Here is a 25,437-nt window from a genome sequence, read left to right on the forward strand (position 1 = left end):
GAAAGCGCTATGCGGCTATTAAAACAAAATTTCATGCCATCTTAAAAATTTCTTCCCCCAGGCATTTAATCTGATCAACCATTCTAGTTAGTGACACACACCCTCTCTATTACCTCAGCCACTGCATTGTAAAGACTTTAAACCAATCTTATAAAGCTGTTTACAATGTAAATACATGTTGGTATTTCTGTGTTTATGCACATTTTATTCCATATCAGTATTTTAACCTCTGAGCTTTTTTAAAAAATTAATTTTTTATCCTTATAATTGCTGATTGTTGTTTTTTGTTGCATGTCATGCCAACACCCCATGGCAAATTTCTCATAAGTGTAAATGTACATGGTGATTAAAGTTGGTCCTTGATCTCGGTTTATTTGCATGGCTGAATCCTGCAAGCAGTAGTGCTCAAGAGTGAAACCACAGGCTACTTACCCTGTAGCCTATAAGGTATCCGCGGATATTTTCTTGAGGCAGCGCCGTCCATTGCAGTAGAATGGCAGTGCTGTTAATATTCCTTCCAGAGATGCTAGTTGGTGTTGCATTAGGATCTAAAGGCAAGCACAAAAATAGCTTAAATATTATTACTCAAATAAATTGATAGGCTTAGATAGAGTGGACATGGAAAGGATGTTTCCAATAACGTGAGAGTCTAGGACCAAAGGGCAAAGCCTCAGAAGAGAAGGACATCTCTTTAGAACAGAGATGAGGAGGAATTTCTTTAGCCTGAGGGTGCTGAATCTGTGGAGTTCATTGCCACAGACAGCTGTAGAGGTCAAGTCATTGGGCACATTTAAAGCGGAGGCTGATAGGTTCTTATTAGTCAGGGCATCAAAGGTAATGGAGAGAAGGCAGGAGAATGGAGTTGAGAGGGATAATAAATCAGCCATGATCAAATGGGGGAGCACACTCAATGGAGTGAATGGCCTAATTCTGCTCCCATATCTTGTGTCTTAATTGTGAGCCACTGAGACAGAGACTGGCTGAGTTTTCTGCTGTTGGTCTAAGGCAGTTGTTTGTTTGGAATGGAAAAGCAGGCACTAGACTATTACCTTCAAATTAACAAGTCTCAGCTCAATAGCTGCTCAAACAATCATCTCTGTTTTCCATCTTAAATAAACCTGAGCTTATCCAACGATCTGCTGCCCACTAACATGCAATCACACCGCTGCCTCCATCTGTCAATTAAACTTCACCTGAACCAATCATCCATTTATCATTTGCCAGCTCCCGTCCCTTGCCTATACTGGCTATCTATCCTATATATCCCCAGTTTGGACACGGGATTTCAAACCCAAAATGTCAACTATCCCTTTGCTTCCACAGATGCTGCCTGACCCACTGAGTTCCTTCAGCTGTTTGTTTTCTGCTCAGATCCCAGCACCTGTAGTCACCTGCATCTCGACACTAGATCTTAATCGTCCATTGCTCTTGTGGCTGGCGAGTACAATAGGTGCTCATCTGGCCATGTCTAGATTTTAAGACTCTCACTTTGGTTAGGATGGTGGTGAATACTGGTGGCTCAGATTGAGGTGCTTGAAGTTGTGGTGTTCGTCAAACTTGGCAATAGCTTGCAGGCGTTTTATCACCAGTCGAGGTGACAGCCTCAGTACAGTTGTTGGTCTTTCTCTCTGAGAGTGCTTGTGTATAGTTACACCCTGGTTTGCTTGCCTCAGTCCTGATTGGCTACCCCTGCAGTTGACCTTTGAACTCTATTGGTTCACATCTCTTCGGCTCTTAGGGGTTCGCAGATGGCGTCTATTCTGATATGTTTGTAAATGGAGTTACCACAAGAGAACTACTCTTCTAAAGATGTTTGTGCCTGCTTCGTGTTTGCCTGTGCCAGAACCTCCGTGGTGTCCCAGTTAAAGTGATGTCCTTCTCGGTCTTCATGTATTGAGATCAGCAACAGTGGATCATGTCTCAGGGCCGAGACAAGCAAACTGGGGGCTCTATAAGTGTGAGCACTCCCAGAGAGAAACACCAGCAAATGCACACTGAGGACATCACCTCAACTGGTGATGAAACGTCTTCAAGCCAATTGCCAAGCTCGGCGAACAGTACAATATCAAATTCTCACCTTGTTTTCACATTTCTCTTTAGCCTTCCTGTTCCCCATCCCTCAAATCTCTCCAGCCATACACACCTTTAAAACATTAGCAAACCTCCAGTTCCGGCCCTGTTTGTCATCAGTTCACTTGGGTGGCTATGTCTGGAGGTTAAACTCTGGAATTTTATTCCTTAACTTCTCAATATCTCCCATTTCCCCTCCTTTCAAATGCTCTGTAGAACTTACTTCTTTGACCATCTTTCTGGTTCCCTGTCCTAATATCTTGCGACACTTTGGTTAGTTTCTCCAAAGAACACCCTAAAGAAGTTTTATGATGTTAAAGGAATTATTTAATGTTATCTTATTTTATTCTGCTGATGAAATCCACACAGCTGAGCTTTTGAATGAAATGTTTGGTTAATAATTTGCCTACATGTTGTCTCAAAACATTAATGCGTGCGGCATCAAAACTCCCACGTCAGCAAAGCACAGAAAAGCTTGTCATTACACACCACCACCCATGATCTCTAGTGTACAGAAGCATTTTCCAACCAATGAAGTACTTTTGCAGTATCGTCATAAATGTAAGAAACTTTGAAGCCAATTGTTATGGAGTAAGATCCATCAAAAGCTAATGAAGTCATTGATTTGGATTATTATGTTTACATGGCACTAGTTCAGAGGTATATTATTCAGAACATTGGAAATGATTCATCTATTCTTCAAAGCACTGCAATGGGATTGTCTATATCCATTTCAAAAGGAACTCAGGCCTTGATTTAATATCCCATCCAAAAAGCAACACCTCTGACCATTCAGCATCCCTTCTGTACTGCACTGATGTAATCGTCTTGGCTATGTGCTTGGGTCTTTCTGTTAAGGTCTTGAACATCTCTCTTCTCCACCCAGCGATCCTGAGGCTAGAACAGTGTTCTCTGTGGTAACCCTGAGATCCCAACAATGTCAGAAGATCACTATGTAAATGTGTAGTCAGGTCAGGTACGACTAGCTCTGCCTGTGAAGTGTTTGTGTCTTCAAAGTGGAAACAACTGGAGGGCATACCCAATTAATATACTCACATTCTTCGCCTGAGTACCCGATTATGATGTTTGGCTCCGGACCTGGCCCGAAATCATTCACCGCCTGGACTTTAATCTCATAGGGTGTAAAGAGGGGTGTCGGAGAGACAATGTAACTGGGCCTGGTCACTGTGACCGTTGACCACTCTCCACGCACGCCCCGTTGTCTCCAGCTGACTACATATCTGATATTGGGACCACTGACCTGGGTGCCACTCAGAGGCTGAAAAAGAGAAAACAGTTTGGCAGATAAAGGCACAGCAGACTCCAGTTATGAAGGTAATTGTTCCCCCAATTGTACGTGAGTACATAATCCCTCTACTCCTTTAGTTATGAACAGAATGAAATCTGTCCAGAAAGACACAGGTGCTTTGCATTGATGGTAAGAAAGAGGCTAAAATGGATCTTGCCTCTCTTCCTTTGGACCTAGCAAAGTCTCCGTCTCATTCTCCGTCTGCTCTCAACTTACGTACCACAAATTTCAGTGAAACACGAGCACAATCTTCAAAATTCCCACCTTCGTAAATCAAAGCATTGAGTACAGGAGTTCAGATGTTCTGTCGAATTTGTATAGGATGTTCAGGAGGCCTAATTTGGAGTATTGTGTAGAGTTCACATCCCTTACCTAAAGGAAGGATAGTGGTAAGATTGAAATAGTACAGAAAATTTATGATGATGTTACTGGGCCTTTTGGACCTATGTTATAGATCAGGCTTGAAAAGGTTAGGACTATATTCTGGAGTGTAGGAGAGCGAAGAGAGATTGAATAATGATATACAAAATTACGTGGTGTACAGATAGGATGAATGCAAGCAAGCACTGAGGATGGGTGAGACTAGAACTAGAGGTCTTCGGTTAAATGTGAAAGGTGAAATATTTAAGGGGAAACTGAGGGAGAACTTCTTCACTCAGAGAGGGGTGAGAGTGTGAGATGAGCTGCTAGAGAAAGCGGTGGATGCAGGTTCAATTTCAATAAGAGAAATTTGGATCGGTATGGAAGGCTATGGTGTTGGTATGGGTCGATGGGACTAGGCAGAATAACAGTTCAGCATGGACTAGATGGTATGAATGGCCTGTTTCTGTGTTCTAGTGTTCTATAACTGGATGTTCCTATGAACTGTAAGTTGCTCCATTCTAGTAAGTAGAGTTCTGCTTCAGGTTCAACCAGTTAGCACATTCAATTCATACTCCCTGATAAAACAGTTGGATACTGAAGTAAGATTGCCCCAGCTAATCATTTAACATCCCTTTCAGATCGTTCCATAATATAATTGAATATCTCCACGTGACTGCCCATGTAATAATTAGACATCCGCATGTAAAAGCCCCATTGTACAGGGATCACCAGGTAAAAACGCACAAAGCACTGAAAGAACTCAGAGAGTCAGACAGCATCTCTGGAGGCAAGTGGACAACCAACATTCTGGGTTGAGACCCTCCCTTTGGACTGGATATCCGTGTCTAGTCGACCCTGAAACATTGGGCATCCCTGTCCAGATGAAGGGTCTCGACCTGAAACACCGACTGCCTATTTCCCCCTCTAGATGCTGCCCAACCTGCTGAAATTCTCCAGCACTTTGTGTGTTACTCCCGATTCAAGCGTCCAGTCTCCTGTATCCCCATGTAGAACTTTGCGGACATCTCAGAGTTAATAGTCATCTCTGTCAGGCAGCCTTGTGCACATCCTGCAGTTCCCCTGTTTCCTCTTGGAATATGTGGACAAACTGTGCTTACCGTCCACCTGATCTCCATGCTGGATTCCGTTATTCCTGCTCCTCTAACATCAACGGGATTTATCTCAGGAGCTGGGAAACAAAGTGATGTTAAAGTCAGCTTGTCAACCTCCTAAGCCTCCAGTACTTCCTAGGAACTTCCAAGAAGTGAAGGTTTATCCCTAACATATTGCATTGAGCAAAACCCAGGAGAAAATTCATAATACATTAATAAAAATTGTGCATTTTCCTCCTTTTTTTCTCAAGATGCGCGATTGTTTATTGTCATTCTTCAGTACACGAGTGTAAAGGAGAATGAAATAATTGTTACTCCGGATCTGATGCACAATAGCATAAGGAACACAAAGAAACCCAGAATAAATACAAATATAAAAAGCACTCCTATACAACACAATGTACAAATAACTGTTACTTACATGGACTGTACATAAAGTGACGCTAGGTGATGTGTCTATAGTGGCGGTGGGGTGCGTTACTAGGTGGAGGTGTTGATCAGCCTGATGGTTTGGGGGAAGTAATTGGCTTTGTCTCCAGTGGTCCCAGAGTGGATGCTGCGCAGCCTCCTCCCTCATGGGAGTGGGACGAACAATCCATAAGCAGAGTGGTTGGAATCTTTCATGATATCGCTGGTCTTTGTCTGGCAACTTTCTGTATATTTTGTACTGTGCAAATGGCTTAGGCACACCTATCTATCTATATGTATGTATGTGCTCGTAAGGCATTGGCACAGTACTGTAGTAATTCCATTTACTACACTGTACTGCTGTTGCAAAACAAAAAGAAATTTCACTACATATGCTGCCTGACCTGCTGATGCTGATATGGGTCTGTATTGTGGACTAGGAGTGGGAAGGGGGCAGGGAGAGGGGAATCATGGTTGGAAAAAGGGAAGAGATAGGGAGAGAGAGGGAAACACCAGAGAGACATTCTGTAATGATCAATAAACCAACTGCTTGGAATCAACTGACCTTGCCTGGTGTCTCGGAGCCGGATGTGTCTGCACCCATGCCTCACCCCGCCCCTAGCATTCCTCCTCTGCCACCTATACCACAACCCTCCTGCCGGCATTTCACCCTCACCATTCCCAACATCTTTTGCTTCCACCAGATTTACAAACTAGCCCTCTACTCCATGCTGACAAATACAGTGCTATGCAAAAGTCTTAAGACACCCCAGCTATATTTACGTGCCTAAGACTTTGGTACAGTACTGTATGCCCCTGATTCTGGTTAGGCTGGTGGTATCTCAGCCACTTCTACAGAGGATCTGCCAGAATGAACTTGGTAAGAAGGCTGGTTCAGAAGTAAGAGCGAGTCCTGCCCCTCCCAACCCCTTCTATTTGAGTCATGGTAGTGTGGTGGTTAGCGGAATCAATTACAACACCAGCGACCCAAGTTCAAATGAGCCACTCTCTGTAAGGAGCTTGCACATTCTCCCCGTGACCGCATGGATTTCCTCCGGGTGCTCTGGTTTCCTCCCACATTCCAAAGATGTATTTGGTCACATGGGTGCAATTGGGTGGCACAGGCTCACTGGCTGCAAGGGGTTGCTACCATGCTGTACCTCTGGGGAAAACAAAAATCTAAAAAAAACTCTTTGTCTTTGAAGCCAAAGTAACTTTCTAAATGAAATAAAGGAATATGTTTCAGGAGATGAACCCAGAATATCGACAATTCATCTAAGGGGCTTTGCTCCGAAGGCATCATATTTTCACATCATACGTTGAAGCCTATGAGCTAAGTCATTGAATCCAAAACAGTGGAAGAGCAGAGCAGAACTGCTACCTGCTCCAGTCGTCTGGTAACGTTCGGAGGGCATGCTGGGGGCACCTTCACCAACTTCATTCACAGCGATAACCCGGAACTGATAGTTCATGTATGGTGCAAGCTGCAGCACTGCAGAGTTGATATTGCCTGGGATTCTGGTTAGATTATGCCACTTCCAAGGCTCATACCTATTTTCTTCATACTGCACAATGAATTCTGTAATGAGAGATAAAAACAAGAACATGACCTTATCAGTGGATTTCAACTACTTGTGATGTTCTCCTTATTTAATTTCCTGTGTTATCTATTATACCTTAGTATTTACAAAACCACTGAGACGGAGACTGTCTTCCAATGAAATCATTATCATCATCACCATCGTGTGCTGTGTCATAAGATGTGGACAACCATGGTCTTTTCATGACCAAGCTGGTTCTCGGCAATTTTTTCTACAGGAGTGGTTTCCCATTGCCTTCTTCTGGGCAGTGTCTTTACAAGATGGGTGACCCCAGCCATTATCAATGCTCTTCAGAGATTGTCTGCCTGGCATCAGTGGTTGCATAACCAGGAATTGTGATATGCACCAGCTGTTCATATGACCATCCACCACCAGCTCCTGTGGCTTTATCTGACCCTGATTGGAGGGCCAAGCAGCCGCTACACCATGCCCAAGGATGAATGGCAGGCTAGCGGAGGGAGGACCGCCTGACATCTCCTTTAGTAGAGATGTAATTCCACCCCGCCATCCAATGAAATAACACACAAAAATTGCTGGAGGGACTCAGCAGGTCAGCCAGCATCTATTGAGAGGAATAAACAGTTGATCGAATGAACAGTCATGATCTGGTTCTGATGAAGGTTCTCAGCCTGAAACGTCAACTGTTTATTCCTCTCCATAGATACTGCCTGACCCGCTGGGTTCCTCTCACATTTTGTGTGTGTTACTCTGGATTTTCTATCAACTGCAGAATCGCTTCTGTTTACGATCTTCCACTGATGGTCTGGATTTGGTGTGGATGCCAGCATCGATGTAGAGATGGGGAACTCACGCCAGGGAGACAGTTACCAATTGTTTTGGTAATTCCACCAATATTACTTTCTTAACCTCAGAGCAATCTGGATTTGCTAACACCTGTTCAGAATCTCAAAAGGAAATGTGGAAAGATCTGACCAAGTCACATGGATTAACCTGAAGGGGAAATATCCTATCAAACTTCGAGGAATTAGAATATCATAAAATAGTCGCATGGAATTATAAAAAGTCGTATTATCATCAAACAGAGCCAACATGGTTTTATGAAAGGGAAAATGTTTGACAAGTTTATTAAAGTGTGTAACTAACAGAGTACCTAAAGGGGAAAACTGTAGATGCAAAAAGGAATAGAAAAATTAGGATTGCATCTTGTTGAACACAACTACAGGTCTTGTACCTGTGATTGGGCTGTTGTTGTCATCACCGGGAATCCAGGTCAGTCTTATGCTACGGTCTTCTGGGTCTGTTAGTTCCAGATCTCGAGGGGGTGCAGGACGGTCTACAAAGTCAAAAAACTTTATTATTGCATCTTGATGAATCCATCTTTTTCAATCAAATCAGCAAAACCAATCTTTTAAAGTTCAGCTCAAACTTACAAATTCAAAAAATAACTTAAAGTTAACCGCACGTAATAATGCAAGCCCACCTTTGATGTGTCCCTGCTTTCCCAAACAAGTCAAACAAACCAAAACAGATCTTCTGCAACACAAATGTTCATAGTCAAGTATGAGAACCAATATCCAACAAAACATTTTACACAAAGAATGGAGATAGAAAATAAGTAGTTTATTTCCATTCTTATCTATCTCTGTTCACAAAAAAGGAATTTGGAAAGCCAATGTACAGTTTCTTGCTTTACAATAATGACAAATCCTAAGATTCTGCAAACCCAGTCTAACATTAACTACCCCACACTGCAAATGCAGATGATGTCAACACAAATTATCCCATTCATTTTTCCCCTTGATCAATTGCTGCACTACATTTAAAAATGCACAATCTGACTCGGATGATATGTAAACCAGAGGAAGTACAACATCAGCACCTTATTACTGTCAGCTTTAAGTTAAGAGGAGAGATGTTCCAATCTCACTTTGGTGCCTTGAGCACAATAACCTTGTCAGGCAGTCCAGACAAGATGAGTCATGGACAGTGACTTTAAGATGACCTATTAAACTGGGGTTTATCAATTGCATGACTCTATTAAAAAAAACAAACATGAGAATTTTCCTTGTGACATGGTCCAAGTCTTTGTTTGTATGTAGCTTTTCACTGACTCTACTGTATTTCTTTGTTCTGTGGTGAATGCCTGCAAGAAAATGAATCTCAAAGTAGTATTTGGTAACATATATGTAATCTGATAATAAACTTACTTTGAACTTTGATAGTTATCTCTCCACTAATATTACAATTGCTGGTTTTGCACAATCACTTGACTGTTTATGGGAGATTTCTGTGCATAAATTGGCTACCATGTGTTCTACACCACAGCAATACACATTAAAAGTACGATATTTGCTGTAACATGTTTGGGATGTCATGAAGACACTGTAGAGGGGATAGTGTTATTAAAATAACATATAATATTTACACAGAACAAAATTGTAAACATATATTGTAAATGCATCTCAATTTGAGAGATATTTGTTTGCTTCTAGCACATCCAATTAGAAAGCTTGACTCTGTTCTAGGAGTCAAACTGGACACAATGAAGACTGTGGCAGAAGAAAGGGCCCTACAGAATATCCTGGCAATTCTGGACAATGTTTTTCACCCTCTGCATGCTGGCCTTGGCCTAGCAGAGGAGCACTTTTAATAATAGATTAAGACAACCGCACTGCCCCAAAGAGCTCAAAATGAGGTCTTTCTTACCCTTAGACATTAGGTTCCATAATGAGTCAACCTATAGTCGGGGGAAGTGATGACACCCTCCTGTAAGACTGTTTGTGGTAACGTTTTCTATTCTTTCTACTTCTCTTCTAATATTTATATCTGTGCACTTGTAATGCTACTGTGACACTGCAATTTCCTTTGGGCTCAATCAAGTATCTATCTATAAAAAAGAGACACTTTATCTGGTACAGGTATTTTGAATTAGTTACTGGGTATATTTAAAGGGGAGGTTGATAGGTTCTTGATTAGTGAGGGTGTCAAAGGCTACAGAGAGAAGGGGCACCCTCTGGCTGCGAGACTAATGAATACCCTGCCACCACCAAAGTCTCGTCACTATGACAATGAGCTGTTTACTGTTTACCTGTACTGCACACTACAAGCATTTTGAATTATATTTTATTACCACATTTATGGTAATAATTCATTTTATGTGCTGTGCATGATATATGTTTTGTGGGCGCACTGTGGTCCAGAGGCCCATTGTTTCATTTGTTTATAGAAATGTATAATAAGATGACAATAAATTTGAACTTGAACTTGAGAGGGATAATAAATCAGCCAGGATGGAATGAGGGAGCAGATTTAAAGGGCCGAATAGCCTAAATTTGCTCCTATCTCCGATAGCCTTATCTAGATTTTCTGCAGTCTCCGAGAGGACTCCAGGAAACAGAGGCAGCGTGTGTGAACCTCATAGCGGGCAGGCTGCAGGACAGGGCTCAAGCCGAGGTTTGGCTCCACTTTGCCGATTAAAGCTCCCATTGTTAAAGTGTCGAGAGAGATTGAAGCATCAAAGCGAGTGCGGAGGTTGAGCGCTGGCTGCGTCCAGAGAGCACTGCCCAGGGTTTTTCTGCATTTTGGATTTGCATTTGGACTCCAGACTCTTTTTTTATAAGTCTTATTTCATATTCTATGTTTCTTCACCCACTTTTCTCATTTCCTTTGTGTGGGAAGGGGGATTTGGGGGCGAGTTGATGTGCCTGATCTGTTCTGTTCATTTTTTTTTTATGCAGGAAGAAGGATTTGAGGGTTCGATGTTCCTGCTCTGTTTTGTGCAGGAAGAGGGATTTCGAGGGGTGGGATGTGGATGTGCTTGATCCATTTTGTTCATTTTTTTGGGTGGGAGGAGGGATTTGGAGGTCGAGGTGCCTGATCCGTTTTGTTTGCAATGTTGTGTGTGTGAAGAGGGACTTGGGGGTCGATGGTTAATGTGGCTGATCCGTTTTGTGCAATTTTTGTGCGGGAGGAGGGACTTGGTGGTTAACATGCCTGTTGCGTTTTTGTTTGTTTTGTTTTGCAGGGAGGCCGAATTTGGGGAATGATGATTGTGTGGCCTTTCTTTTCTTTCTTGGCTTCATGGCTACCCAGAGAAGGATGATTTCAGAGTTGTATACTTTGATAACACTGGACAACAAAGATTTTGCTTCCTGAACACCTTTTGGTGTATCCTAAGGATTTTGGACTGCCAAATCATGAAAGTCACCATGAAATTTACTGACCACACACCATTTTTAAAAATCACCTATATTTGTTATTTCAATTCATAAGTCAATTAAAATGTTGCCCACAATGTCAGCTGAAAAGTTTTCTATCTTGTCGGGCATGTGTGGGCATGCTTAGGCAGGGCAGAAGCTGCATGGCAGGACAAGTTTCAGAAAAACAGGACATAGAGCCCAGAGGAGGCAGACAAAGATGGGATGACGCATGCACTAGGAATAAGAAATGACAGTGATACTGATACAGATTCTGAACCCTTAATGTCGAGTGAGTCTCATCTGATAACTCAATCTGAGTTAAATGAGCTGGTCAATGACTTGGGTTTGTCAAAAGCAGAAGCACAACGTTCAAGACTGCAAGGATGGAATCTGCTGTCACCAGGCACAAAAATTACCATGAAGGGTTTCGATATATAAGACAGATGTTTCCCGGAATAATTGACACTAAGATTAAGGAAGGCATTTTTTTTGGTCCACAAGGCAACTGCCGAAACAGTATCAGGGCAACTGGAATCCTTTAATGCTGGTTGATTATTGTTGGGCACTTAAGCAAGAAGCCTCAGACACTGAGTACAAATGAAAATCATCAACAAAGCATTTTTAGCTTAGTTGAACTATTGCCAAGCATCAGCACTGTAAAGCAATTAAATGCATTATATTTATTAAAAGTTAACTTCTTGTTTCTCCAAATTCCTACATGAGACAAGTAGACGGAAATTATACTTGTACTCAGCTTCAAGTGGTCTATCATAAACCAAAAAATGTTCTGAAGAAGCAACACTTTTGAAAAAAATTGTTGTCCAATGTAATAAATGAACTTTTGAACCTTTGATAATTATTACATTTGCCATTCAAAGAATGTTTAGATCGAGGCCACATTGGGAAAAATTTTCCTGTTTGTCAAAATTGTGCTCTGATATTTTCTACATCCATCTGAGAAAGCAGACTGTGTCTTGTTTCAGGGCAGCAGCTAAGACTGTGCACGATTCACCCTCAGTACTGAATCAGGGTGCACTGTGGGATTTCAACTCACTCTTACTTAGTGAATGTGGTTGACCAAAGTTTCTGTTCCCCAGAACTGCTCTTTGTGTTTGATTCCAGTGGACCTATACCAAATGGCTTGCTTATCTGTTTTTGTCTGTGTTTTGGGCTCACACCATGACCCACTTTGAGAGCAAGTAACAATTGATTTTAAATTGCAGTTTATTGATTCCTCTGTATTATAGTGGAAGAAGGAGAAAGGCAGGACAGAGAAGGGGTGGGGAGAGAAACTGGATGGCAGAAACAATGGAGAAAGGAAAGAACCAACTGCTGAAATGTACACTAAGTTTCCACTTTATTAGGTACACTTGCTTGTTCATGGAAATATCTAATCAGCCAATCATGCGGCAGCATCTTAATGCATAAGCACATGCAGACACGTCAATTGTTGCTCAGACTAAACATCAGAATGGGGAAGAAATGTGATCTCAGTAACTTTGACCGGGGAATGATGGGGTGGTTTGAATATCTCAAAAACAACTGATCTCCTCAGATTTTCACTCACAATAATCTCTAGATTTTACAGAGAATGGTGCAAAAAATGAAAAAAAAGAAGCATCCAGTGAGCAGCAGTTCTGTGGGCGAAAACACTATGTTAATGAGAGAGGTCAGAGGAGAATGGCCGGTCTGGTTCAGGCTGCCAGTAAGGTGACAGTAACTCAGATAACCATGCATTACAACAGAGCTGGGCAGAAAAACATTTCTGAACAGACAAACTATCCTAGATGGGCTATAGTAGCAGAAGACCAGGAGCATACAATTAGTGGTCAACTTATTAGGTCCAGGAAGTAGCCAATAAAGTGATCACAGTGTGCACATAAAATAGAACTACCAAGTTCCTAGTAGATTGTTGCAGTGACCTTATTGTCACTCACCTATAAGGCAGCAAGGACAAATAGTACATAAAATTGAGCATCACACGACCTCATCGTGATACCACATAAATATGCAAATTTATATGATAGCACATTATCCTCTCCTGGTGCTTACTGGGGCAGAAGTTTATATCAGAGCTATATACTCCACTGGGATCCATAGTTCAGTGCTTGGACCTTCGAGCTTAATGAGAACAGGAGAAGGAATTAACTTTGCACACTTGTCTCGAGAATTTAAGTGCATTCTCAGCTATAAAGGTAGCAGCAAATTGAAAGAGGCGTAAGCCCCATGGAAAGAACACTACAAACGCTTTTTCCGTCTGATATAAGTGAGATCCACACCTCAGTGCTTGAACCCTTGAGGTAATGGGAACAGGAGACAGAACTAACTTTGCACACTTGTCTCGAGAATTTGAGTGCATTTTCAGCTATAATGTGAAAAAGACATAAGCACTATGAAAAGAGCACAACAAACACTTTTCCACCTGCTGTTCTGAAATACTGTTCTGTACCTAAGGATGGGTTAAACAGGGAAGTTGCAACACCATAGTCTCCTCATTAAACCTAATGGGATGAGTATACCAATTCTCTTACCTGTTCTCAATGTATAAACAGTTTAATGATGCCCAGAGAGCAACATTAATTAAGCCATTTGTTAAATCCCCTTTCCCCCTCTCTCTTACCCAGGCCATTTTTTTAAAAAGCATCAAAATATTGCAGTTAGAACCTGATGCACCATCAATAACTCTCGGAGATTGTAAGTGAACAATAGGCTTTTATTAGCAACAAAAAGGGAGCACGACATCTCGGAGACTGAGGGAGGAGCAGTGCCCCAATCGCCTTTATACAGGGGTCTGTGGGAGGAGCCACAGGAGCAGTCAGCAGAGGGGTGTGTCCAAACAGGTATACATAGTTAACCTTAGGGGTTAGAGGGTATAGCACAGTTGTGTGATGTGTTAGAAAGGGGGACAAGACCATATCCTACAAATTCTAAGTTGGGTATATTCCTCTGGTTTGCATTTAGGAACCATATATTGATAATTTTTCTCAGTTCTAAATGAAACTGGTGTACTGATCATCACTGGTTTCAGAGTAACTTTGTGGCCTGGTATAATAAACCATAGTCCACAGGTCAGGCAATCAACACAATATGACCTCTTTAATTATGAGACCCGGAAGAGAAGAGCACTAGTATTTAACAGGACGGAACTGAGAGATCTGAGTTTGATCTGAAACTTCTTGTATCTAGGGGCATAAAAATATTTCTTTAACTTGTTTTTTTCTGAGGTAATTAATCTTAAATCTGTAAACCTATCATTTCACTGGTGGCTAATTTAATCTGATGCTTAAAGGCCACTTTATTAGGTACACCTGCCCACCTGCTTGCTAATAGAAATACGTAATCAGCCAATCATTTGGCAGCATCTAATGCATAAAAGCATGCAGACATAGTCAAGAAGTTCAGATCAAACATCAGAATGAGGAAGAAATGTGATCTCAGTAAGGCTCATAGATGTGCAGTGCTTTTATGATTAGGATGAGGGGCTAGGATTATAGGATTCGTTTTTAACAATAATGGTTTATGGTCAGGAATCTGTTTAGGGTTAGGGACCTGTGGTCAAAGTCTTGAGGCTGACTGGGTCTGGGGTAGAATGGTGAAGGGTCTAGGCTTGAGTGACATTAGTACTGAGAGTTCAGAGCCTGTTTCTTTTACATTTTAATGTCACCTTCTTTGGATTTCATTGTTTCCCTGGTCACTTAGTTTGGTTTGTGTTTACCTTGCTTTTTACCCACTTTTCATCACCTTTACCTGCCTCTAGCTGCTGGGTTATGTTCAGGGAAATAATTTCATGGAGGAGAAAGGTAATCTTGCTCCTGTTGTGGCCATATTATTTTGTGTTTTTTAGAGTCCAATGTTTTTATCTAGTGATCTATGATAACTCTATCTGATTTCATCTGACCTTTCTTGTTCAGCCTTGTGGAATAGGGGCCTTTGATCTTAATGAGAACAAGAGATGTGAGTTTACCTTCTCAACTTGTTATGTAACTCTGCAATGACAACACCTAGGTTCTGTTTTGAAGATTTTAGGCTAGTCTACTTACTTACTACTCCTCACTATCCTGTCTTTAGCTAGTTTTGTTTATAATGCTTGGTGTATGTTCAGCTGGAATACTGAAGCTCTTGTTAGTGATTGTCTTTATTGAGCTTGATTAAACAATTTCTCATCCCTGTTTGTAACTTGCAATCCAATTTCTCTCTCATTGCTGTCATTTGCTTCTGGATCTTAAAATCTTCCAGGTACCAGGCAATGACTTTGCCCTGCTCCTCTGTTTAAACAGCACTGATGCGCTTAATGAGTTGACTCTCACCCTTGCTGCGTTTTTCCCTTCATGCATAGTCATAATTTGTCACTTGAGATGATACATTAGTTTATTGGTTGTCTGTCCTACAAACCTTTAAATTTTTGAATGTATTCATTTTTTTGTTTCACTGCTAATCTGCAGGTTTTCAATTTTTTTTAAACATTTGAAAGCCGATGCGCTCATTTGGTTGGAAGTAGTTTTTAATTAGCTTGTGGATAAAGGATGTTGCTTATGGAGGAAATTGAACTGTCAATGTTTCAGGCCAGGATACATATTACTTTTTATTAATATGTAGGTTTTCTACTTTAGTACTGGGAAGATGAATCTCAGGGTTGTATATTACATGCATATTTTGACAATGAATGTCCTTTGAATCTTTGTGAACTTTGTTGGGATATTATAATATACAGTTGTTGTGCTTGTTTAATCAATTGCAACCTATGGTTTTTTTTTGGCCAAGAGTTCTCTTTTTAAAAAAAATTGGACAAATGCAAATTAGACACACACAATGCTGGAGGAACTCAGCAGGTCAGGCTGCATCAAAGGAGGGAAATGAACTGTTGATGTTTCAGGCCAAGGTACAAGTTTTTTTTTAATGTGGAGGAATTTGTGTTAATGGTATGATTGAAATGCATTTTCTTCTAATTCACTGATAGCTTGGTAGACTTGACTTAATAAATAAAAGGTTGAGTGTTCATATGATTTCAGGCTTCATTTTATTTGAAGTCATTGACCTTCCCCAGAATACCAGGACACTGCAGTGAATGTAGTGTCTGTTACGGTAAGGGTGTCAAATGCATTTTACATCCAGACCTGGTCACAGTTACCCCTGTCTTGTGGACCATTTGATTCTGATAGTACTTGGCACACATTGTTAAAAGGCTTGACATAGTTAGTAAACAGATTACCTTTTAGTACAGCAGCAAGCGGGGTAATTTGGGTGGAAGGAACAACTGTGAATGTAAGAGGAAGGTTGATAAAGTTTAGCATTGATCAGTAGAAAATGCAGTTATATGTACAATGCACAATATAAAAATAAGTTACGTTGAGGAATAACAGATAACCATCAAGAGATGTATCGGATTATGTAGTTAGCACAGACAAGTAGTCAAATTCCCAATACATTCAAACTAACACAACTTTTCTTGAGAATTATTGCCCTTCTCTGCAATTAGTCATTCCTACAAGTGACTTCACATTGTCTTGTATTTCATGTGACTTGGAAGGAGTCATAAGATCAGAAAAAGCTTCAATCATGGGCACTACCATCGAAGACAACTCCAAAAGGCGATGAATTAGAAGGGAAGCATCCATCACTAATGAACCCCACCACCACCCAGAGTATGCCCTTTTCTCATTGCTACTGTCAGGGAGGAGATACAGGAGCCTGAAGACACACACTCAAAGTTTTAAGAACAGCTTCTTCCCCTCTGCCATCAGATTTCTGAATGGACAATGAACTCCACCTCACTTTTCTTGCTCTTTTTTTGCACTGCATATTGTTCCATTTGTGTGTATAAACTTTATTAATATAGTATATCCATAACATAAATGTTTGCTACATATTATAATTTATAGTACACTAGTACTGCTGATGCAAAACAACATATTTCTAATATGTCTGTGATAATAAGCCTGATTCTGAGTTGCCTTGTCCCACTGAGTTCATGCTGGTTCTGAGAGCATTATGAGTCTATTTCATTGGTAACCTATTCTCTCTCACACACCCATTAACTTCCCCTCATTTACCTGCCCGAACTCAGGTCAATTTACAGTTGCCAGTTCACCTGCTGCATATTTCTGGAGAGTGGGACAAAACTGGAGCACCCAAGGACAACCCAAGCAGTCACAGGGAGAACATGCAAACTCCACACAAGCAGCAGTCATGGTTGGGATTGAATCTGGGATACTAAAGCAATGAGACAACAACGTTAACTGCTGCACTTCAGTGTCACATTGCTCTGTGCACCCTCCTTCCAACAGCACTTGACTGAATCACAACGTAACTGGGAATTTTTGACTAATTCACTTACCTAATTCCAGTTGAATAAACCTACCACTCTACAGCACACAGAATGGGTATGAATAAACTTCAGCAAAGGAGTTCTGTAGTCAAATTGTCTGCCTTAAAGCCTACAAATAGTTCTGCTTTGAAGCAGTAACTATTATTTTGTTAAACAAAGAAATTATTGTTAAGAACTAGCACATATATTTCAATCTGCAACAGGGTTTTTGTAAAACTAAAGACTCCACCTCTGGGTAGCTAATCCATTGTTTCTGCCTTGTTCAACTTTTGTTTCTGGTGGAATTAGAAGGTGTAGTGTGATGCATTTTCCTGCTAATGACTGATGGTAAAATGAAGGATTAAACTTTCTGAACACAATGCTGCAGGAACTGAATACAGACCCTTCAACACAACTCATCCACACTATCCAAGCTGCCTGTGTGAGCTAGTCCCATTTTCTTGCATTTGGCTCATATGACTCTAAAGCTGCCTTATGTACCCATCCAAATATCTTTTTGATGTTGTAGGGCCTGAACAGCTTCTTTTGGTAGCTTGTCCCACATACCCACCACCCTCTTTATTTTTTTTCCCTCCCTTTCCCATAAAATCTATCTCTTTTAGATTTTACACACCTCTAACCTCGGGAATAAGAACTGTAAACATCACCTTATCTATAACTCTTCATGATCTTTTATAACTCTATAATATCACCCATCAGCCCTCTATACTCCAGGGGAAAAAGCCTCAGTTTATCCAGAGGAACACTCCTCTACCTGATTTCTATGACTAAGCCAGATTTGGTTCCAATTTACCAATTCACCATGCTTCCCAGGTGACCAAATCTTCAGGGCCAACTTACCATCTACCTATCTTCTAAAAATGTTTGCCCTGGAACTAGTTTGGTTTGGATTGTGTAAATTAAGGATGTCACAACTCAGTATTTGTCACAATGACATCATGATATGCACCAACCCACTTACCATCCGTTTCTAAATTAAAGACTTGATAGTTGATGGAACAAGGGAACTTAGGTCATCCTTGATATTAACTTACTTGCATCTTCTAATAGGGGATCTCATGTGTTCTGAAATAATCTGTTATTGTTAATTAATCTCAAGCTTATTAAACAAAATTAGAGCACACAGCATTGAGAGTAATGTACAGTGATGATTGAGCATTGGTTAAACGTCAGAAAATGGAGCAGAAATAATAAAATAATTTGCACTTTAGGTGGTTGTGCCTGAGGATTGCTGCTGGACCCTCAACTGATCACAATATAAGTGTTTTGGATGTGATTACTGGTGTACATTATATCCATGTTTACAGATCATGTGAGGTTGGCTGGCAATAGTAGGAATATGGGGAGGTTGGAGGGAGGCTTCAGGGAAATATGGACAGGCTCGGAGAATGGACAAAGGAAGGGAAGATGGAATATGTGTGGAAAAAACATGCATCAGTTTGGTAGGATAATTGGTGAGAGATGGAACGGTGTTGGTGTTCAGATGGTGTCCACGTACATTTATTACTGAATGTATACCATGTATTTGAATAACTGAAAGTACACCATGCATTTAGGAAGGCCTATATGCAAGATTTCAGTACTAGAGTAAAACAGCACTGAAATTATTTTGGGTGAGTTCTCATGGAAAGAATGTTTAAATCAGATGAGCACTTCTGAAGCAAAGGTCTACATGCCTCAGTTTTCATAGCTGTTCATCATTTAAAGTTGGTCATTTTGCCTGATCTGCTGTGGATTTGAACTTTGATGGACAAACAATGAGGACTTAACAATGTATCTTACTGTTAAGGATCCACTCCTTTCCCAGCGTAAATGACGAATAAACTCTTCTCGGGCTTCCAGCCAGATAGAGGTATCGATTATGACTGACATTTCGATGACAAGCTCTGCCATCTTCTTCAGGGATAATGCCTAGGCATGTCTAGTCCAGTGTATTTATACAGCTGTCATTTGTCCCTTTTGATTGGTTAGTCCTCACCCAATCAGATTTCTGCTCTCCCACCTAGTTTACAATTGAATTCCAGTTCTTACTTAGAGTGAGACCTTTGCAGTTTCTGGAGCACAGGAGGTGTATCCATTTGGGTTTCCTGGAGAAATCGGCAGTAACAGAACATGGCCATTGGATTGACCTGGACAGCACAAAACTACTGTGTCACACCACTGGCTTTTGGAACCACCTTGTAAAGGAAGCCATTGAAATAAAACTAGAGGAAAAGAATTTCAACAAAGATGGAGGTGTCACTTTAAGTAAGAACTGGAATTCGATTGTAAACAAGGTGGGAGAGCGGAAACCTGATTGGATGAGGACTAACCAATCAGGAGGGATGGACAGCAGGGAAGTACCACCGGATTAGACTTGCCAGTTATCACCCCTGAAGAAGAAGAAGGCAGAATTTGTCATTGAAACGTCAGCTGTAAATGATTCCTGTACCCAACTAGAAGCCCAAAAGGGGTTTATTCGTAATGTATTTCAGATTCCCCTGAAATGATTGATTAGTTCACTTCATTTCCCATTTGGTGATTTGGAACTGCAGAATCAACAAGATCATTAAATTTACCTAGAACAGTGAGACGTGCCTTGGCTGAGTCGCTGTCCAGGTCTGTGCGGGCAACACAGGTGTAGGTTCCTTCATCTCGCTCCGACACATTGATGATTGTTAAAGAATCCTCGTCTTCCTTTGCCCTGAAATTAAACACGGTCTTGTCATTTCCTTTTATTCTTTCCTAGTCCACATCCAAGCACTGGCCCATAAGGGGGCCACTGGGGTTAAGGTTCAGACCTAAATGTTTGAGGATCTGACTCTTTCCAGCAAACCAGAGGAAGCAGGTTCAACTGTATGTTGAACAGAAGTTTGGACGGGTACATGGATGAGGTGGGTAAGGAGAGTTATGGTCCCAGTGTGGGTAGATGGGACTAGGAAGAATACCAGGTCAGGATGGAGTGGATGGCCCAAAGGGCCTCCTTCTGACCTGTAGTACTCCATGACTTTAAGTGCCCTCTCAGATTCGATCAGCACCTCATTGACATGGGGAAGATGCTCACTAAGATGGGACAGTCACACACAGAGAGTTCATTCCCAACAAGAGTCTGACTGAGATCACCAAGGGTTTGGCCCAACCTAATTAAGTCTGGTGCATCCAAACCAGGAGATGACATCCCTGTGTGTGACTGTCTCACCTTAGTGAGTATCTTCCCCACAACAATGAGATGTTGATCGAATCTGATGAGGCACTTGCAGTCATAGAGTATTGCAGCACTGAGAAAGGCCCTTTGGCCCATCTAGTCCATTCCAAACTAGTCTTCTTTCTAGTCCATTTGCCTGTGGCTGGACCATAGCCCTCCATACCCCTCTCATCCATGTACCTATCCGAGCTTCTGAAGGCAGTTTGTTTCAGACTCACACTACCCTTTGAGTGAAGAAGTTCCCCCTCAGATTCCTTTTAAAAGGAAAAAGGTGGTCACCCTTCTGGGCCTGGATTCAGTTGACTGGTTATCAATTCTTTGGTGCCAATGGAACTGGTTTTCCAAATTCACAACAGTCCTAGTAGGCCCCACTCTTCGATGGTTGCACATTATTTTCCATGAGTGAAAACTTGGACATTAATGCGACCCTGCAGCTAGGCAGAGTTGAAAACAAAAAAAAAAGTCCAGATGCTGTAAATCTAAAATTTAAAAAAACTGAAAATACTCAGCAGGTGGGGCCACTTCTGTGGAAAAGGAAATTGTGTTCGGGAACTAACATAAAATCTTGAAGAACAAAACTGACATTGGGCCTTCAACCTGAAACATTAACTCTTTCTCTTCCCACACAGGCAATTTAATCTGATGAGCGTTTCTAGCAATTTATTTTTTCATTAAAGTTGACTTTGTACTCTGAGTACTGACATCCTGCAGATGATGAAAATCTAGAGTAACACACAACAGGTCAGGCAGCATCTGTGGAGAAGAATAAAGACCCGACATTTCAGGCCGAGACCTTTCATCAGAACTGGAAAGGAAGAGGGAAGTGGGCGGAGGGGAACGAGTACAAACTGGAAGGTGATTGGTTAAGCCAGCTGAGGATGAATGTAGCCTGAAACGTCCACTTCATTCTTCTCTGAATTGATAGGTTCTTGATTGGTAAAAAAGTTAAGAGTCACGGTAAGAATGGGGTTGAGGAAAATAAATAAGACCATAAGATATAGGAGCAGAATTAGGTCTTTTGGCTCATTGAATCTGTTTCACCATTTCATCATGGCTGATCCATTTCCCCCTCAGTCCCAATAACCTGCCTTCTCCCCGTATCCTTTTCTGCCCTAACTATTCAAGAATCTATCAACCTCTGCCTTAAATATAGCCAGTGAATTGGCCTCCCCAGCCGCCTGTAGCAACAAATTCCACAGAAATTCCTCCTCATTTCCACTCTAAATGGACGTCCCTCTAATCTGAAGCTGTGTCCTCTGGTCTTAGACTCCCTCACCAAAGAAAACTTCCTCTCTACATCCACTCTATTGAGGCCTTTCAACATTCAGTAGGTTTCAATGAGATTCCCCCCTCCCCCATTCTTCTGAATTCCAGTGAGTAGAGGCCCAGAGCCATCAAATGCTTCTCAAATGATAAGCTTTTGAATCCCAGAATCATTTTCATGAACCTCCTTTGAACCCTATCCAATGTCAACACATCCTTTCTTCAGGGCCTAAAACTGCTCACAATGCTCCAAGTGAGGCCTCACCAGTGCCTTATAAAGTCTCAACATTACATACCTTGCTTTATATTCTAATCCTCTCGTAATGAATGCTAACATTGCATTTGCCTTCCTCATCATTGATTCGACCTACAAATTAACCTTAGGGATGACTGGATGGTGGCACACATTCGATGGGCTGAATGGCCTAATACTGCTCCTATATCTTATGATCCAACCACCAGCCTTAAAAGTAAAACAAAGTAAGTGAACAATCTGTGCCGTAGTTCCAGGTACCCGGGAACGAATCGGGTCGGGAGATGCACCATGCCAACATGAAGATGATGGTGGCCAGGAGGAAGCAGCACTCACCTCCATGGTAAGGAGAGAACTTTGTCGTCTTTCAGCCAGGTTACCTTCAGTCGCAATGTTGGATCGTGCCTCACTTTACAGTCAAATCTGGCAGCATGTGATCTCTTAACTATGGTGGATTCTGGGGCCTTTATAATCCTTGTTGGTTCTATATTAAAGACAGACAAATGAAATACAAGCAACACAAAGATGCTGGAGGAACTCGGTGGGTCAGGCAGCATCTATGGAGGGAAATGGACATTCGACATTTCAGGTCAAGACTCTTCATCTGAACTGAAAGGTAAGAGGGGAGATGGCCAGTGTATAAAGGTGGAGGGATGTGGTGGAACAAAAGCAAACAAGTGATTGGTGGATGGAAGGGAAGAAAGTGTAAATAGAAGCTGGGAACTGATTGGTGGAGATGGCAAAGTGGTTGCAGATGATGGAATTTGACAGGAGGGGAGGGTGGAGTGTGGAATCGAGCGAGGAGGTAGGTAGAGTGAATGGGAACAGAGGGAGGAGGGTACCCAGTGGGATGAGTGTGCGAATGATGGTCTGATGCAATGGGTGATGAGAGGGGGCTGAGGTGAATGTAGGAAGAACTGGGTAGATCAGGGGAAAGAACGGGGACAAAGGGGTGCAGGTGAACAGAAAATGGAGAATTCATCGTTCAAAAAGGAAAACAAATTTGGTATCAAATTGCTCTAAAGGTGACAGAGTCTTTGCTGCATTGCACAGCAAACCTTACCTTTGACTTCCAGCCGCAACCTGTTCTCTGCCTTTCCCAATACGTTGGTTGCTATGCAAGTGTAGGTTCCCTCATCTGACTTCCGAGCCCGACGCAACTGTAAAGTGCCATTGTCGTGGATGATGTAGTTCCCACCATAAAGATTATTGCCCTGTCCATCCTTAAACCTCAAATCACAAAAGAACTGCTTCAGAGAGAGAACGGGACTTCAATTAATGGTACAAAGTGATGAGCAATGACACACAGGGAAAGATACTTTGGCTCATGCAGGGTGTCCCACTGTGTCTAATAGAATATTTATGTGCTGCATCCCACCCAAATCTCTGTGGGAGAATGGAAATCCACGTACAGGCCAATGTCAATTTAGGAATATCCCTCACCCAGACCAATAAACTTACTCTTCATGATCCCTTTTCTTTTTCTAATTCCCCAACTATCGCAATTTTAGCAGGGGTTCCCAACGTGGGGTCCACGGACCCTTTGGTTAAAGGTAGGGGTCCTTCTCAAGAGGCTCCCCATCCAGGACATACACCAGGAGCAGGGCATTCGCAGAGCACTCAGCATTGTCCCATCTGTCCCACAATCTCTTTGACCTCCTACCATCAGGCAGAAGGTACCACAGTGTAAGAACAAGGGCTGTTAGGCTGGGTGACAGCTTCTTTCCCCCAGGATCTGAGACTTCTAAACACTCTGCTACCATCCAGTACACATTACTTATGATGGTGCCAGTAGCATTTTACTGTTTTATATGTCGTCAATGGACTTTATGTCAACTTGTACATCTACAGGTGTTTTATTAGCTGTTAATATCATTGTGTTAATTTTATGTACTGTATGTGATGCATGTACTTTGTCTAGTACCTTGGTCCTAGAGGGATGCTTTGTTTAGCTATATATGTGTGTACACTTGAACAACAATAATTAGGGTGGTATGATAGTGTAGTGGTTAGCACGATGCTTTACGGTACCAGCAACCCTGGTTCAATTCCCACTTCTGTCTGTAAGGAGTTTCTACATTCACTGTGTGACCACACGGGTTTCCTCCCACAGTCCAAAGACATACCAATTGGTAAGTTAATTGGTCATTGTAAATTGTCCTGTGATTTGGCTAGGATTAAATTGGGGGATTGCAGGGAGGGAACAAAACTAACTAAAACTTTGGTAATTTTATTTAGCCCAATTAAATCTCTCCCAGAATCTTGCGTTCCAGAGAGATAAAGCCTAGACAATCTCCCATCGTATCTAGAAATCTCTACCTAATCTCTACTGCATCCACTCAAACTGCTTTCAACATGAAATGGCATGGATGGATTCAAGGGCAAAACGGATAAACTCAAATGGAGAAACAGAAGGCTAGATTAGATGAATAATGTTTGGAAGAAGCTTATATAGAACATGAACTTCGGCTAGGAGCTGATGGACTGAATGGCGTGTTTCTATATCAATTCTACAACTATAATGTAATACTGATTGACAGTTCAGTAAGCTGCTCCTTACCATCGCAGGACGGGGATTGGAGAGCCAAAGAACCTGCACTCGAGCTGCGTCCGGTTATTTTCAATCACCTTGATGACCTGGTTTCGTTTGGAAAGGATTCGGGGTTTTACATCTGTAAACAAAGAAATTCCATCAGCTGCCCATGTCAAACTTCCTGAAAGCACGTACGAGTCAGCTTCACGGAGTGTCCTTTCAACATAGATATTCTTGCATTCAGTGGTACCACTGTCTTTGACAGTGAATGGATCATATTAGAGAATATGATCACTGAAGAAGACTATAAAGATTCTAAGTACATTTATTATCAAAGTATATATACAGAATACAACTCTGAGATTCGTCCTCCCACAGGCAGCCACAAAGTAAAGAAACACCATGGAACCTGTTCAAGAAAACATCAAACACCCAATGCATGAAAAAAAAGAACAAATTGTGCAAACTGCAAAAAGTGAGCGAACAACATATGGGATCCAGTGGTGTTCATCAACATCAGGAGTCCAGAGTATTCAGTTCAGCGCCGTGCTGCTAGCCAATGCAGGCCACAGGGCCACTCTTCGCCAAAGCACCCCCAGTCCGCATCGATCACCCTGAACTAGCCGCTCAAAGTCAGCAATAAAAACAGTAACCAGAATCCAGGAACACATGCAATACAAGTCCACAGCCTCGCTGATCAGTCCTGTCACCGTGGATCCCAAAACTCCTGCATTTTCCTCTGACAACACTAGCAAGAGGGAGAGGAAGACCGGTCAAATGCGGGTGGATAGCGCTGAACACCATTCTTCACCACTGAAGAAGATTCAGCTTCATTTGTCACATGTACTTTGGATTT

The 25,437-nt window shown here is 41.7% G+C and overlaps 1 protein-coding gene across 12 annotated transcripts in view; it reads right to left on the reverse strand.

The window, feature by feature from the left end:
- nfasca (neurofascin homolog (chicken) a) overlaps positions 1-25,437 on the reverse strand; it is a 284,189-nt gene that overhangs the window by 67,561 nt on the left and 191,191 nt on the right. For 8 of the 12 annotated variants that reach the window (XM_073030634.1, XM_073030633.1, XM_073030639.1 and 5 more), the window contains 10 exons: positions 24,609-24,720; positions 23,112-23,278; positions 22,385-22,532; positions 19,907-20,031; positions 16,233-16,277; positions 8,056-8,157; positions 6,644-6,841; positions 4,861-4,931; positions 3,127-3,349; positions 433-548 (listed from right to left, as the gene is read on the reverse strand). In XM_073030634.1, the coding sequence (XP_072886735.1) occupies positions 433-548; positions 3,127-3,349; positions 4,861-4,931; positions 6,644-6,841; positions 8,056-8,157; positions 16,233-16,277; positions 19,907-20,031; positions 22,385-22,532; positions 23,112-23,278; positions 24,609-24,720 (1,307 nt within the window). The remainder of the gene's footprint in view (positions 1-432; positions 549-3,126; positions 3,350-4,860; positions 4,932-6,643; positions 6,842-8,055; positions 8,158-16,232; positions 16,278-19,906; positions 20,032-22,384; positions 22,533-23,111; positions 23,279-24,608; positions 24,721-25,437) is intronic. The other 4 variants (XM_073030640.1, XM_073030643.1, XM_073030644.1 and 1 more) reach the window with 1 other exon arrangement.

This window comes from Hemitrygon akajei, chromosome 27 (genome assembly GCF_048418815.1).
Source record: "Hemitrygon akajei chromosome 27, sHemAka1.3, whole genome shotgun sequence".
NCBI classification, from domain to species: Eukaryota; Metazoa; Chordata; class Chondrichthyes; order Myliobatiformes; family Dasyatidae; genus Hemitrygon; species Hemitrygon akajei.